Source organism: Scedosporium apiospermum, assembly GCF_000732125.1.
Source record: "Scedosporium apiospermum strain IHEM 14462 chromosome Unknown SEQ_SAPIO_0143, whole genome shotgun sequence".
NCBI classification, from domain to species: Eukaryota; Fungi; Ascomycota; class Sordariomycetes; order Microascales; family Microascaceae; genus Scedosporium; species Scedosporium apiospermum.
In genome coordinates, this window is record NW_015971844.1 from 862,384 (window position 1) to 876,712 (window position 14,329).

Here is a 14,329-nt window from a genome sequence, read left to right on the forward strand (position 1 = left end):
GGCAGACACACGAAGGTGGCTACCCGGCCCCGTACCTTAATTGCATTACCGGCACGATGGAATACTTCTGCTGCTAGCCGAGTAGAACTCAACCCCAAACAACCGGACCATAGACTAAAGCGGAGAATCCGATGATTGTCTACCATTGGGAGAGATTTCTGGAAAGGTAGAACGATGGGAAGTATGAACGGTTAGCTGGTTCTAGTCCTTCGTGGGGATGGGCACATATGGAGTGGATTTTGCCATCACTTCAAGTACGAAGTAATGGCAGGAGACCTGTAAATGAGGCGTTCAGCTCGTCTTATTTATTGTACTGCAAGTTTGAGGCTGCATATGTTACCATCGTTCAAGTCACTTTATATCCCTCCTGAGGTGGGGAAAGGCGAAGAGCGCAAAATGCTATATTCGAGAACTCCTCCGCCACTAGGGATGACAAGCTGTATCCCAATACCATGGGTATAACCATTTGACCTGTGGTTGAACCGGCCTTGCCTAGGGCCATGCCTTAATGGGAACCCAAATGAACACTGAACTCTTATCCATGTCGTAACTCCACGCGCCGTCTTCGCCAGGAAGCTGATCACTCCGACCTTGAGACCGTATGTTAACTAGCGCCGTTGTTGAAACACCGTTTATATCTATGCCCAACTCTCTCTATATCTCCTTTTTAGATTTCACTTTCTGTTCTTTTCTTTGGTTTTTCTGTTCATCACGCCTTTCCATGCTTCTCCTCGAATCCATATCCACCGATGCCCGTCGAGGCATACGTTGTCCCCTCGGTACGCAAATGACTCCTCGGCCCTCTTTCCTCGCGATCATCCCTCAACCAACCGAGCACAAGCTGACCCAACTGGCTGTTCCCATCCGCCGTAGGCTCCATAGTCTCGAAGAACTCATCCGCTCGTCCCCACTGCCTCACCTTGCCCAGATGCAGGTGAACAAGGTGCGTCGGCCAGCCGGCAAGGTTATCCAAGATGTGAGTGGCATAGACAATAGTGCACTCCCTAATTTCCGTCTCCCTCTTCAGCCAGCCCAAGAACTCAGATCTGCTCAACACGTCCAGATCCACCGTGATTTCGTCGAGCAAGAGGACCCTCCACGGCCGAATCAAGCCCATGGCTAACTGCACCCTTCGCCTCTCGCCGTCGGAGACGGCGTGCATCCTCCACGCGAGGTCGATGTCCAGCACGGAGACTAATTCATCGCGGCGGTCGGGATAGGCATTGCCTCCGACGGAGCGTAGGAGCTCTTCAACGCCAATGTCGGTATGCACAACGGCATTGAGGACCCATTCGAGACCAAGGTAAGTCACGCCCTCGACGATGTCCTTGAAAGGGTCGACACCGCAGACGTGGATGGAATCGCTGGGTCCTAGACGCTTGCCGGCGAGGAGTCGGAGGAGGGTGGTTTTACCCGCTCCGTTGGCGCCTATGAGGAGTGTGCGGCTCCGGGAGGGGAGGTCGAGGGTGATGTTGCTGACACCCGTAAAGTAGTCTGGGAACGTGTATGTCAGGTCGTTGACCTGGATGGTTGGCGGGCCCTGAGGAGACATTCTGACTTAGCGAGGACGGGGGATGGATGAGAGAGCAGCCGAGGGATCAATGTATGCGAAGTTCGTGCTTCAAGTTGCCCGTCGAAGGATTTTAGTTTGAACGAGGTAGCATTGAGTTTGAATTGGGGTCCGAGGGATTTACGAAGTACGAAGTGGTTTAGTCGCGGGGTTGAATTACGAGGACTCCTATGACGTGATGGTCAACTCGCCACTTGATCGAGAGAGCAATCAGGAACATGGAATGTTTCATCGAATGTTCCCATAAGAGATATGTTAGGGCTAAATTATCTACTAGCAGGGTGGATGGATTGACCTTGGTTGCTTCAAGCTGTTAGTGGGGTGAAGAAGTGCCTGGTCGGTGAAGCCCAGGCTGATGGAGATCGATGGTTCAAGCTTAATGGTTTGTCATGTTGGCGAACGTTTAAACCGAAACCAGTTGACGGGTAATTTTTACATGTCCTCTCCATGTTCGAGTATTCGAGCATATCAATACTTCGTAGCATAGCTGCAATTGAGGATTGATGTTTCCCACCTGCTTGAGCCTATGAGCTGCTACGCCGTCACTGCAACCCCCGCTATTCTAAGGGTAACACGGACCCCGCGGTCTAGTTTGGTGTCTTGGGCTGGACGCGTCCTATCCAGAACCCCACGCCAACATCTCCAGCCAGAAGCTCAACCTCGAACCTTTCTTCCACTCGCCACCTGCACTCACCGCAAGTCCAGACTTCTCAATTGGACACAATGGTAACACTCGACGAGGTCCCAAAGGACCTCCTCCAGAACCCATCGTCAGTCTTGCGCCCTTCTTCCCCTCTGATGCACCCCACCCACGCTGACAAGATTTCACCCCTCCAGCACCACCGACCACGAAGCCCTTGACCGCGTCCCCTCCACCTACAAGCCCCTCCACACCTTCAAGCTTAGCAAAGACCGCTCATACCAGCAGCAATATGGCGACATGTACTTCCTGCGCCTCGCGAAAATTAAACCCGCCGTGGAGAGGGTAGCCGCCGCGGCTTGGGACGACCTCGAGATCCACAGCGAGCGCGTGAAGAAGGTCGATCGCGTGCTGGACGTACGGCAGGGCGATCTGTGCTGGGTTGCAGGGACGGTGTACATGGATATGTCTTTGAAGCCGAATATCTTAGAGGATGTGTCCAACGATGTGCGTATTTATTTCTTCTCACGCAACGCGAAACCGACCTACATCTACTAACCTGTTGGGGATGCTGCAGCGCTGGCTTTCGGCCCCGGTTACTACGGAAAAGTACTACTCCGACGACGATACCGACCAAATAATGCTAGAAGACGAGTCAGGACGCATTCGACTGGTAGGGAATAAGCTGAAATCCGTACCCCTCGTGACGGGATGCATCATCGCCGTCATGGGAACCGAGACCGTTAACGGCGAGCTCGACGTGGCCGATATTAAATTTCCCGATCTTTCTCCCCAACCCGGCCGATGGGCGCTCTGCAAACCTCCTACTTCCCGAGTAGAGGACGAAGATGTCGAAATGTCCGGCCAAGAGTCTCGAGTAAGGGGGGGCCCAAAAGTCGCTATCGTATCCGGACTGAACTTTTCCAGCCGCGACGCCTCATATGCCATGGAAACCAACCTCTTGCTAGAATTCCTCCTCGGCGAAGCCCTCGACCCTGCCGCCCAAAAGGATATCGCGCAAATCTCACGGCTAATCATCGCCGGCAACTCCGTTGCCCCCGACCAGCGCGAAGACAAACCCGACAGGAGAGGAGCCCACAAAAAGTACGGCTACGATGCTAGTTCCTACAATTCCACGCCTTTCGAGCTCCTCGACTCCTTCCTCGCCGAGATCCTCCCCTCTATACCCGTCACTCTACTCCCCGGCACCAACGATCCTTCCAACGCCGCGTATCCCCAGCAGCCCGTGCACCCAGCCATGTTCCCCAAGGCGAGGGCGTTCGTACCGGTTGATACTGCTTCTGAACCTGGATGGCTGGACTGCGTGACGAATCCGTGGGAGGGTGAGGTTGAGGGGTGGCGCTTCTTGGGGACGGGTGGACAGAATGTGGATGACGTTTTTAAGTATATTGGCAGCGACGATCGCTTGGGCATGATGGAGGGGATGTTGAGGTGGAGATGCGTCGCCCCTACTGCTCCAGACACTTTATGTATGTGTAGATCTTGTTTTTCACTGCTGCATCCTGATATGGCTAACCTTTTCTTACAGGGAGCTACCCGTTCCAGGACGATGATCCCTTCGTGCTCAAAATGTGTCCCCACCTCTATTTCGTCGGATGTCAGCCATCCTTTTCAACCATGACCATCGATGGCCCGCAAGACCAGACCGTCCGCCTCGTTACCGTGCCTTCCTTCTCGGAAACTGGGGAGATTGTCCTCGTCGACACGGAGACGCTGGAAGTCTCCGCCGTCCAGATTGTCACGGTACCGAAGACCCCGGCGTAGAATGGATTTCAAGTTACGAAACTTCACGTAGTATGATACCCAGGCAAGAGTAAGAGGGAGAAAAGACTGAAGATGAGGGTTGGTGGGAAAAAGCATAATGGAATATCGGTACATTTTTTTCCAGTATAGGAGTCACGAAACAAAAGGGCCATGATGTTTTGGGATGAGACGATGTATTAATCTTGAAAAGTCAAAATTACCCTCGCTACTATCCTCTGTTTTCTCGCCCCTTCCCCCCTTTTCTCCTAGATGGAATGCAGATGTACCGGGAGTCCAAAACCCTTTCTCTTTTCGAATGTCGAATGCTGGTCTGCGGTATCTCGTTTTCGACTGCAAATGTGTAAAGCAGCACCACCAAGGGACTAAGTAAAGAAAGGATTGTTCGGCAAGCGGAATTTCCACTTGCAGGAGGGAAAATAGGCCATCACTCTCCTACATCAAGCCGGGAGCTCCTCGCAAAATGAACTCGCTCGGTAAGTGTTTCATCGCTGACCCATGTTCAAAACTCCATCTCCTCCTCAAAAGCCTCATCATCATCCTGGACTTCCTCATCTCCCTCCCAATCCTCATCCGAGTTCCCAAAGCGCGCAGGTCCCGAATCTCGATCCGTCCACTCAGCCATCAACTGTGCAATGTTCCTCAAGCGCTCGTATCCCTCCCTGGCCGCGTTCTCCCTCTGCTGGATAATAGCCGGGTCGCCGGTGACGTAGCCCTCCACGCCCCGTCTGGCGCGGCGGATAGCGGCGCCATGCTTTCGTTGGATGAGGATGCCCATGCCTTTCCCCTTGCGGTTGGTCATCGAGAAGGAGATGTTCTGGCAGGAGACTTTCATGATGCTCTGCATGAGGATGGTGTCGGGCTCGAAGTAGGCGATGAAAGGGACGTCGTCTCTATCGCGGCCGGCGGCGTTGGTGTGGAAGCGGAGGGTGTGGATGTGCTTGACATGGGTGAAGGGGAGGAGGGCTTCGTTCATGCGTTCCATGTAGCCGGGGCCGTAGCGGTTGCCCTCGAGGCGGAAGCAGATGTGGCGGATGTGGGAAATGTGCTTCTCGATAGGGATGTTGCGCTCCTTGATGGCACCTTCCTCCTCGTCATCGTCCTCTTCGTCATTTCCGTTGTCGTTGTCGGAGTCAGGGTTGAAGGAGGAATCGGAGCGGTCATCTGGGATATCGGGATCGGCGCTGATGCTGGGCACGGCGGCGCCCTCGAGGAAGAGAGGAGGATCCCGCATGAGGTATTCGAACTCGTTGTACCCATAGAGGATGGGAACGCCGTCTTCATAGAGCGTCCTGCACGTGTACATGATGGAGACATGCAGGCCCGGACGGGAGCGGTAATAGACCTTTCGCCAATTGTCGTGAACTAGGATGGAGGAGTCGGCCACGAGGAGGAATCGCATGATGTGTTGTCGAATCTCGCATGGGAAATCAAGGAGACTCGTGGTAGCCTTGGGGGTTTGTGTCTGAGTCTGAGGGCTAGACTGGATATTTTGTCCACTGCTGTTTCCGTTGGTGGGGGTACGAGAGACGACGGAAGGAGCAGGAGGAGTAGAAGGAACTGCCGGAGGAGAGGCAACACGGACAATAGTGGCAGCGGAAGGAGAAGGAACGGGGGTCACGAGGTGAGAGGCCGAGTCAGAGGTATGCTCAACGCCGCTGTCATCAAGGGCACACTTCTCTATGGCGCGTATGATGGCAGCCCTAGGGACGATTTGGGACAGGTTTTCGGCTGTGTATGGCATGAAGAGGTCGTGGGGTTGAGGGAGCTCGAAGTCGTCACCCTCGGGCATCCGCATCAGCCTCTCGAGCTGGCGACGCTTCTGAGCTCGGGAGTTGGAAGGCGGCATTGTCGAGGTTTGAGCGGATCAAGTGGGTTGGAGTGGGAGCCGATTCCTTGGAAAAGAGATGCCAGAAGTTGTTTGTTTAGGTTTGTAAGAGGAGAGGTGCAAGAAGAAGAATGATTTCCTCCCCTTTATAGTTTTTTTTTCAGGAAAGTCGTGATTCACAGATCATAGATCACCACGATGGAAGACTCACAATCACTCTCAGGCAGGCAGCTTCGCGGGCTTGAGAGTGGGCAAAACACTCCAATCATCATGTATATATAAGAGAAAGCACAACCACAGCCTCGTCTCTGGAGAGTTCCCAAATGGCCAGTCTCTATGCAGTTCCTAAACAGCTGCCTCACTGCCAAGTCCGCAAACAACTGCCTTGTTAGCAGCCGCTCTCCAATCCTCACATCATATATGTATGTGTACCACCACCTTGATGGCAGAGTTAAAGAACAGCTGCCCTGGAGGAAACCGCTCCACAATCCTCATATATATATATATATATATGGGAAAGAAGCTGTACAGCTCCGACAGTGAGGCCGTCCAAAAAGACCGCTCCCCCATCTTCGTATATAGAGGAGAAAGAAGAACCGCGGTCCCGCCGCGCGCAGCCGGCCGGTCGGTCCTCCATAGCTCACAACCAGCTGACTTTGGAGCCTCGCGTCCCGGTTCCATCTATTCGGCGTAGGCGAGTGGCCACCTTGACGGCAGCCGCTCACCAATCCTCATATATATAGAGAGGAGAAATCCCAGAGCCTCACCGCGTGGCCTTTTTGATCGGTCTACCGTACATCGAAGCCCCCTGAGTTTAGAGCGTCATTCGCTGGTCCCATCTGTTCAGGGTAGGGGACGGCCGCCTAGTCGGCAGCCGTTCCCCAATCCTCGTATATATAGAGAGGAGAAAGAAACACCAAAGTGCCTACCGTTAGGTTCTCCAACGTCCGCCTTGGCGGCAGCCACTCCACAATCCTAATATATAAAGGAAAGCAACGCCGCAGCATTGCATCACAGTTGATGAACCGCCACCTTGGCGGCGACGGTTCCCGAATCCTCATATGTACATAAAGGAAAAGAAAACACCACCGTTTCGACGGTGGAGTTCTGGAACGGCCGTCTTCGGAGCAGCGGCTCCGATTTCTATAAACTCCTCGATTTTCTGTCGAAGCCCGTCAATCTGCTGTTTGAGCCGATTGATGTTGCGTCCCAGCTCGTCTGAGACGATTCTCCTCGCATTAGCCTTGCCCCCAAGCTCGCGGAAGCGTCTTCGAAGCTCGACGAGACGTCTGTCCAGCCGGTTGGCCAACCTGATTGAGGCGCTGAGAAGGCAACGCCTATCCTCGCAGATATATGTATATATATATATATATATATATATATATCCTTCTGTCTTCTCGATGGTAGAGTGAACGGCTGCCTTGGCAGCAGCCGCTCACCAATCTTGATGTATATATAAGAGAAAGAAACACCACGGCCTTGCGATGTAACTCTTCAAAGGCCGCCGTGGCAGCAGCCGCTCCCCAATCATTAGATATACCAGGACTGTCTTCTGCTGAGGGGGCCGCCCGCTGAAGAATTTCACCGCCGAAGCCGTGGTGTTGCTCCCCTATATATATATATATATATGTATAAAGAAAGTAATTCCCGTTTGCAGGGGCCAGTGGCCACCGGCCTTTTCAAAGAATGAGTAAGCGAGCATCTCCTTGAGGAATCGAGACTTGTCGGGTTCGAGATTCGGTTCATTTCCTTGAAGATCTGTGCCTGGGCCTCGCACCCTCGATCTCGTCATCGTCATCCCCCCGGGAGGATAGGGGTGCTCAGAGTCGGATATGGAGTGACGTTTTTAGGGTCAATCAGACTTCAACATCCTTCGATCGCGCATTTGAGGTTCAGCTAGAAAAGGTCCACGGGTCCTGGGTCAGCTCGTAATTACACCAAGTTCACAAGATATAGAGGCCAGGGGTATTTTGCTTACAATGCCCCGTTTCTTGGATAGAAGCTTGCTATAGAAGACAAGAGCTAGCAAGCCCCATTGAGGCAGCTTGGAAAGACTTATCTGGGCTTATAGGCCGTTAATAATTGTAGTGCTTAGAAGGACACTGCAGGATACTAACCAAGAGCACAAGCCCAATCGGCCTCTTTCAATACACCACCGATGTACTTGTGCAGAAAATGTAAATCCGCACAAGTGCACTAAGCTTTCCTTAGTGACAAGGAAAGAAAGCCAAGCCATAATCTCTTATAAGTAAGAGACTTGGTCAGGGCATGCCCTGACCATATATATAGTAGGTAATGGGTGGAGAGAGAGCCATTCGATATAGCTATAGTAGAGTAGAGCAAGAGCAGCCTGTAAAGGAAGTTGGCGTACCAAGGAGGGGGGTTAGCAAAAACACTAAGGATTGAAAAGGTCATGGTTAAGGAGGTTGGGATAGACATACGGGAATGGAAAAGCCAATGGTAGCCAGATAGCAAGTTGGAGATAGTAATTGAGCTTATCGGGATGAAACCCAGGAATCAATAACAGTGAAAGAAATGATGGGATGAATGTTGAGATGTTGAGATAGAGAGATGTTAAGATGGTGAGATAGAGAGATGGAGCCTCTTCTCGAGGGGAATGTTGATGTGGAAGAAATTTGGTTGATTATGTTGTCTTTGTGGGAATTTAAAGGAAATTTTAGGGTACACTATAAAATCCCATGTGAAGACTGAATTACTCAAAGTTGGTGAATCATTGAAATTGTTGATGTTGTTGTTGTTGTTGCCGTGTGTGTGTTGGAGGAAGTTGAAGATGTGGAAAGTTCGACCAGGGCAGGCTGGAGCAATGATACTGACTGTAGACAAGGGGAGTGGACGAGAGGATTCAGACCCAGAAGGTGGCAGTGGACAAAGCAGTAAACACGACCTCGGCTTACAAAAGTTGATCTATTTCTTCAGTGGAACAGAATATCACAAGCCGAGTATTGTAAGGCTTCGACGGAGGTTAGCAATGGACTGTGTCTCTCTGGCTGAACTGATGATATTGGCACCAGAGACTTGGATAGACCGATGATCAGCCAAAAAATGGAACAGAGTCCACTATCCTAGCTAGCTCGAATCGTAACCGAGATATAGCCTCGTCATGCTACCAGAGGGGGAGGTGTTTTCAACCCCAGCTCTTTAGAGCAGAAAAAATGACGGGCTCTCGTGGCGCCTCTTGTTCTTGCTTCTGGGGAACCAGAGGCAATAGACAGGGATGCTTCGGAATGAAAGCTATGTGTACATTGGCGGTTACAAGCGCTACATGCTTGACTCGGGGTCTTATAAGTCAAGAGCGAGAGGGACTTGGTTACTGCGGAATCTAAGAATAGATTATGTCTTCAAGAGGCTCGATCGACTCAAACTCCACGGGTATCCTAAGGAGGCAACGGCCAAGGAGAAGTGAGAGCACTGATGTCTGTTCCCGTCAGGTTTCTTGCTAGAGAACTGGCAATGCCCTCCATTAGATGATCCATATCATGACATGATTGCACTCATCCCTGATTAGGAAGTAGTTTAAATCCTGACACGCCAACCTGTACAAAGCCATTGCCACCCGAGCTTCAATGGCGGCTCGTTCTAGAACGTGTCCGCAGGATGGTGTCTCTTTCACTCCGCGGTCAAGAGGTGCCAAGTCTCATGCCATGTCACAGCGACATCTCCCGACCCCAGACTATGATCCGTGCCCGGCATCGGTATGAGCAACGACCACCCTCAGTCCCAATCTCCACTCCCCCCAGCCCCCTCCCCTTCCCACTGTGTGACCCCCGATGGTTCGGAGTCCACGGCTCTGCCCGGCCTGGGCCACTCCTAGCCGATACGACAACCCACAGACCCGAACCGGTCCGTTGACCTGTTCCCAAGACACCATGGCCCAACACAAAACGCTCAACAGGTCATAGCAACGCACAAGACCGGACGGAACGATGGCAAGTGACACAAGCCACCATGAAGCCAGTCCGAATCTCGCCTCCAGGTCGTCTTGTCTCACCGGTCCCGTGGCCACCGCCGTCCGTGTGTACGTATCCGTATATGTATTGCACGTTTCGAAGTATACAGTTACAATGGGGTAATAGCTTCGCAATTGCTGAAAGCCCTTACCATGCTAGTCCAGATTCCAAACAATAATCGTGACATTTTGCAACACGTGTCGATGTTTCTGATGACACATGAAAAAGAGCACAAGCACCTTCCGCGCGGAAATCAGGAAGCTACGTAATATACTTGTCCGTCAAGGTACCGCGTCGATGGATCCTTTGCCCTTTATTAACGTTCTCGGACTCCGGGACTTTCTTTAGCTTCCTCGTGTATGTAGTCTCGCTAACTCGTCACCGGCGGTGGCGGTGGAAGTCCGCTGGCGGAGAGATGCGGCTATTGGCGGACCGGCCGGTGGATAGTTACGGGCCAAGCCAGAAGGAGTCTAGAAGGCAACGCCAGAAAACAATGAAAGGAAGCGTAGGGAAATAAGAGGAGAATAGGCAAAATAAAAATCTCACAGTTGCCAGTACCTTTTGTACTTACGAAATCTTGACAAAGAGATTCTGCATCTGGGGCGCAAGTGGAGATGGGAATGTTGCAATCCGAATTCCAGGTGCGCTGGATGGATGGCTGATGGACTGGCAAAAGAACCTGGCTCCGTATCAAGAATGATGGTAGGATTGAAAGGATTGATCGGATCAGATTTTAAAAGTCCCTCTGAGGATGGAGTAGCTTGATGGAGACAATGGGTAAAGACACCAAGACGAGTCTTTCAGGAGTTCAAGTTGCGTATCAGTATCGGGGCTCGAGGTAGGTAGAAGCCGGAAGATATCAATGGATCCTGATAACGCGGCTGCTCATCGAGCTAATCTAGTTATTAGGTCAATCGCGCCCTTTTGCGCCCTTTGAAATCAGTGCCTACAACCAAAACATACCAAGTCAAGAACACAATTCTCGAGCAGAATTCCGTGCTCTGTTCCTCGGAGATTCCAGAGGGATCGAGACCATGTAGGAAGGCAAGCCATGCATGGTACTTTACTACTTTCCCAACATTTTAGCTTTCGATGCATCAGTACAATCGCGACCTCAGACCCCGTGTTGTTGCCCTGTTGCCCCCTTGCCCTGAGCGTACCTGACCCATGACCCGGTACTTTTTCCTTCTCTCTCCGGGTTCCGGGGCCTGGGCTGGGGTTGTTCAAGTTGACAGCGGTTGAACGGCTCAGCGCTTATCAAACCCAAACGAAAGGTCCCGCGTGACGATCGGGACTGTCGCGGCCCTACTTGGATGGACACTAATACGCTTCATTGTTCCTGGGGAGTCTAACTTTGATCTATTGCTTTCGGTGCCGACTAATATAATAAGACTAGCCTAGACCCTCCTCCGACTTTTCTCTCCACACCGAATAGTCCAAGTCCCTTTCTATCGCTCCTCTCTGTCGTGAAGCTCTGTATATTCATTGACGGGATTCGAATCGAAGACACGTCAGTTGATATTAATAGCCTCTCAACTATTTCACACTCGGTTCTTTTTGTTTCCTTTCTACATAGATTCCTTCAACAATTCCTCCAGACACATCCACAATGAAGTCCCTTCCACCCCTCGCCCAGCAGCCATGGCGCCGTACGCCGTGTATCTACAGTGAACCGCTCTCGAGAGCCGCCGGATGGTACTATTCCTCCTCCTTGTTTCTCTACGACACAACATAAAAGAAAAAAAAAATAATTAAAACAAACACCCAAAATGTAAAGCTCAAAATGGCTAAATAACAAACTAGCAACATCTGGCTCAAGCTAGAAAACCTCCAGCCCTCCGGCTCCTTCAAATCCCGCGGCATAGGCAACATGATGTTCCGCGCCGCCTCTTCCTCCTCCTCCTCCTCCTCGCCCCGCCGCTTCTACTGCTCCTCGGGTGGCAACGCCGGCCTCGCCTGCATCACCGCCGCTAACGCCCTCAACCTCCCCGCCACCATCGTCGTGCCCACCTCCACAGCCCCCATCATGGTCACCAAGCTGCGCGATCTCGGCGCAGAGGTCCACCAGGTCGGCGCCAGCTGGGCCGAGGCCGACGCTCACTTGAGGGACGTCGTCATGGCCTCTGATCCCGACGGTGTCTACGTCCCGCCCTTTGATCACCCGGATATCTGGACCGGCGCCGCTACCTTGATCGATGAGCTCGTTGTGCAGATGGATGTGCCTGTGCACGGTATCGTTTGTAGCGTCGGAGGCGGCGGGCTTCTTAACGGCGTCATGCACGGCATCGAAGCTACGCCGTGGCCTGCCGGCCAGAAACCGAGCGTATTGGCCGTCGAGACCGAAGGCGCCGCGAGCCTCAACGAGTGCGTAAAGACGGGCAACCACGCCACCTTGGACGCCATCACCTCCATCGCCACGTCTCTCGGCGCGCGGAAAGTCTCAGAAAAGACTTACGAGTGGCTCCAGAGTGAGATTCTTCACTGCATCACCGTCAAGGACTGGGAGGCTGCCATGAGCTGCGTTCGCTTCGCCGACGACGCGCGTTTCGTCGTCGAGGTTTCTTGCGGTGCGACTATTGCCCCGGCCTACTTCGCCGGGTCGGATGGTGAGAACAGGCTACGCAAGGCCTTTGAGAAACCTGGTCTGCCGTGGGATGAACATAATGTCGTGTTGGTGGTGTGTGGTGGGTCGTCCGTCTCGTTGGATGTGCTGGATAAGTACCGGAACGAATATGGTCATTTGGCGGCGGCTGCTACTGCGACGACGAAGAAGACTACGAATGGTGTGAATGGTGTGGCGGCGAAGGCTGCTGTGAACGGTGTTTGAAGGATGAGAGGCATCAACGCATCGTAGAGACAGGGAAGAAAAAAACGGTGTTGGTATAGTTGGATTGCATTTCTGATTTTCCCCTCTTCCTTACCCGGGCCAGCAAGGGAGCGGAGGGAACCCACCTTCAAATCCTCCTGCTCCGGTGGCCCGGGTGGGTTCATGTCCGATTTAACCTTAATAGACTCCTGACCAGACACCCGAGAGCCCTTTGCCGGATCGGGAAACCTTTGCACCATTGAAGCGTGTCTTTCTCTCAGCCGCATGAGGATAAGAATCACTTGATCACTAATTATAGCAACATCATTTCCCCAGCATCACCTTACGAGGTATGGGTTCTGTTAGTTCATGTGGAAAAGAAGGGACAAAACCGTCTGCGGAAGGGTCCGTTGAACTCTTGGCGGCATCGCACTATTTACCTTAGTGGGGACAAGGCGTCTGTGCTGAGCATCCGGGGCTGAAGCCAATTTCGACGCAGACCGCCGGTTTAATCGCGGCCTCTATTTTGTTGGTTGACTAGCATATCAGGTGTGGCTCAGTTAGAGAGCTGGCACTGGGAACGGCTGAAGGGACCTTTTGTTTCGAAGCCACGTTCCATGGGTTTTCTCAATTAGGCACGACAAACGAGCGACTAAAATCTCGTGTAAGAAGATGGTTGACTTGGACAGCCATGGGCGATAATTGATCTCACGAGATGAGCTACGAATGCGAAGGCTGACATGCACAGAATCGGCTTGTCGAGTATATAAGGCCTGGGTTTCGATGCCTCACCCTGAGGAGATCCCTTCCGTCACCAGTTAAAGATATCATTGTCTTGAGTTGTTCTACATACGCCACTATAATATAATCTAATCAAATCCTTCTCTTCTTGTATCATCTTCTTCTCTCAAGATGAAGTCCTTCCCTTTCCTTGCCGCCACCGCCGTCCTCACGGCCTCCGGCGTCCACGCCGGCTTCAACACCGCCCAGACCATCAACCCAACCAAGTTCCTCGCTCGAAGCGCCTCCATCCACGCTCGTCAAGACGTTGACACGACGACCGCCGAGTTCTGCGGATCCGATAGTACGTCCTCCTCATAGGTCCCAACCACACAGCCGTCCCCCGACCCCATCTCCCAAGTTCCCATTCCCTCCTTGTTTCGATAGCTGACCCCTATCTCCTCAACAGCCGACGGATATGACTGGTGGTGCGAAGACCCCCAAACAACCTGCTGCTTCGGCACAGACATCTGGCAGTGCGCCCCCATCACCGCCCAAGAATGCTGCATGACCGGCTACTACTGCGAGGCCGGCACCTTTTGCTACATCGAGGACGTAACACAGGACCAGTACTGCCTTACCCCCGAGGAGGTCGCCATCGTGCAGGATGACGTGGAGTCCGGAGCTGGTGCGGGCGCTCGTATTAAGCCGACGAAGTCGGCGGTGGCTGCCGCGGCTGCGCAGACTCATGGGAGTAAAGATGGCGGAGATGATGACGGGGATGCGGGTGGCAAGAGGAGGAAGGGTGGCTCCTCGGGTGGTTCGGACAACACGAGCGGCGCGGATAAGGAGGTCGTCGGGAGGATGATGGTCGGCTTTGTTGCTCTTGGTGCGCTTGTTGCTGTTGCTGCTTGAAGGAGGGATACACGGTAGGGGATGGGAGGCATGTGAGTGGTACCCTCGCGGGTTCTTGAAACATTAGTGGATATATCAATAGATCTAGACTGGAATTTCT

At 52.6% G+C, this 14,329-nt stretch overlaps 3 protein-coding genes and 2 pseudogenes across 3 annotated transcripts; 3 read left to right on the forward strand and 2 right to left on the reverse strand.

Annotated features, from left to right (window-relative positions):
- Positions 1-709: 709 nt before the first annotated feature.
- On the reverse strand, positions 710-1,552 carry SAPIO_CDS9537 (annotated as a pseudogene; the record flags this gene model as incomplete).
- A 741-nt stretch (positions 1,553-2,293) lies between these two features.
- Positions 2,294-3,995, forward strand: SAPIO_CDS9538 (DNA polymerase subunit delta-2; the record flags this gene model as incomplete). Its single annotated transcript, XM_016790906.1, has 4 exons — positions 2,294-2,340; positions 2,408-2,717; positions 2,788-3,700; positions 3,760-3,995. 4 exons carry the CDS (start codon positions 2,294-2,296, stop codon positions 3,993-3,995), a joined length of 1,506 nt encoding a protein of 501 aa, XP_016639416.1.
- A 499-nt stretch (positions 3,996-4,494) lies between these two features.
- SAPIO_CDS9539 lies at positions 4,495-5,841 on the reverse strand (annotated as a pseudogene; the record flags this gene model as incomplete).
- A 5,588-nt stretch (positions 5,842-11,429) lies between these two features.
- On the forward strand, positions 11,430-12,615 carry SAPIO_CDS9540 (Serine family amino acid catabolism-protein; the record flags this gene model as incomplete). The annotated part of the gene is made up of 2 exons (XM_016790907.1): positions 11,430-11,437; positions 11,592-12,615. The coding sequence occupies 2 exons, from the start codon at positions 11,430-11,432 to the stop codon at positions 12,613-12,615; spliced, it is 1,032 nt and encodes a 343-aa protein (XP_016639417.1).
- An 891-nt stretch (positions 12,616-13,506) lies between these two features.
- SAPIO_CDS9541 (uncharacterized protein) lies at positions 13,507-14,229 on the forward strand (the record flags this gene model as incomplete). The annotated part of the gene is made up of 2 exons (XM_016790908.1): positions 13,507-13,678; positions 13,784-14,229. The coding sequence occupies 2 exons, from the start codon at positions 13,507-13,509 to the stop codon at positions 14,227-14,229; spliced, it is 618 nt and encodes a 205-aa protein (XP_016639418.1).
- Between the last annotated feature and the right edge of the window lie 100 nt (positions 14,230-14,329).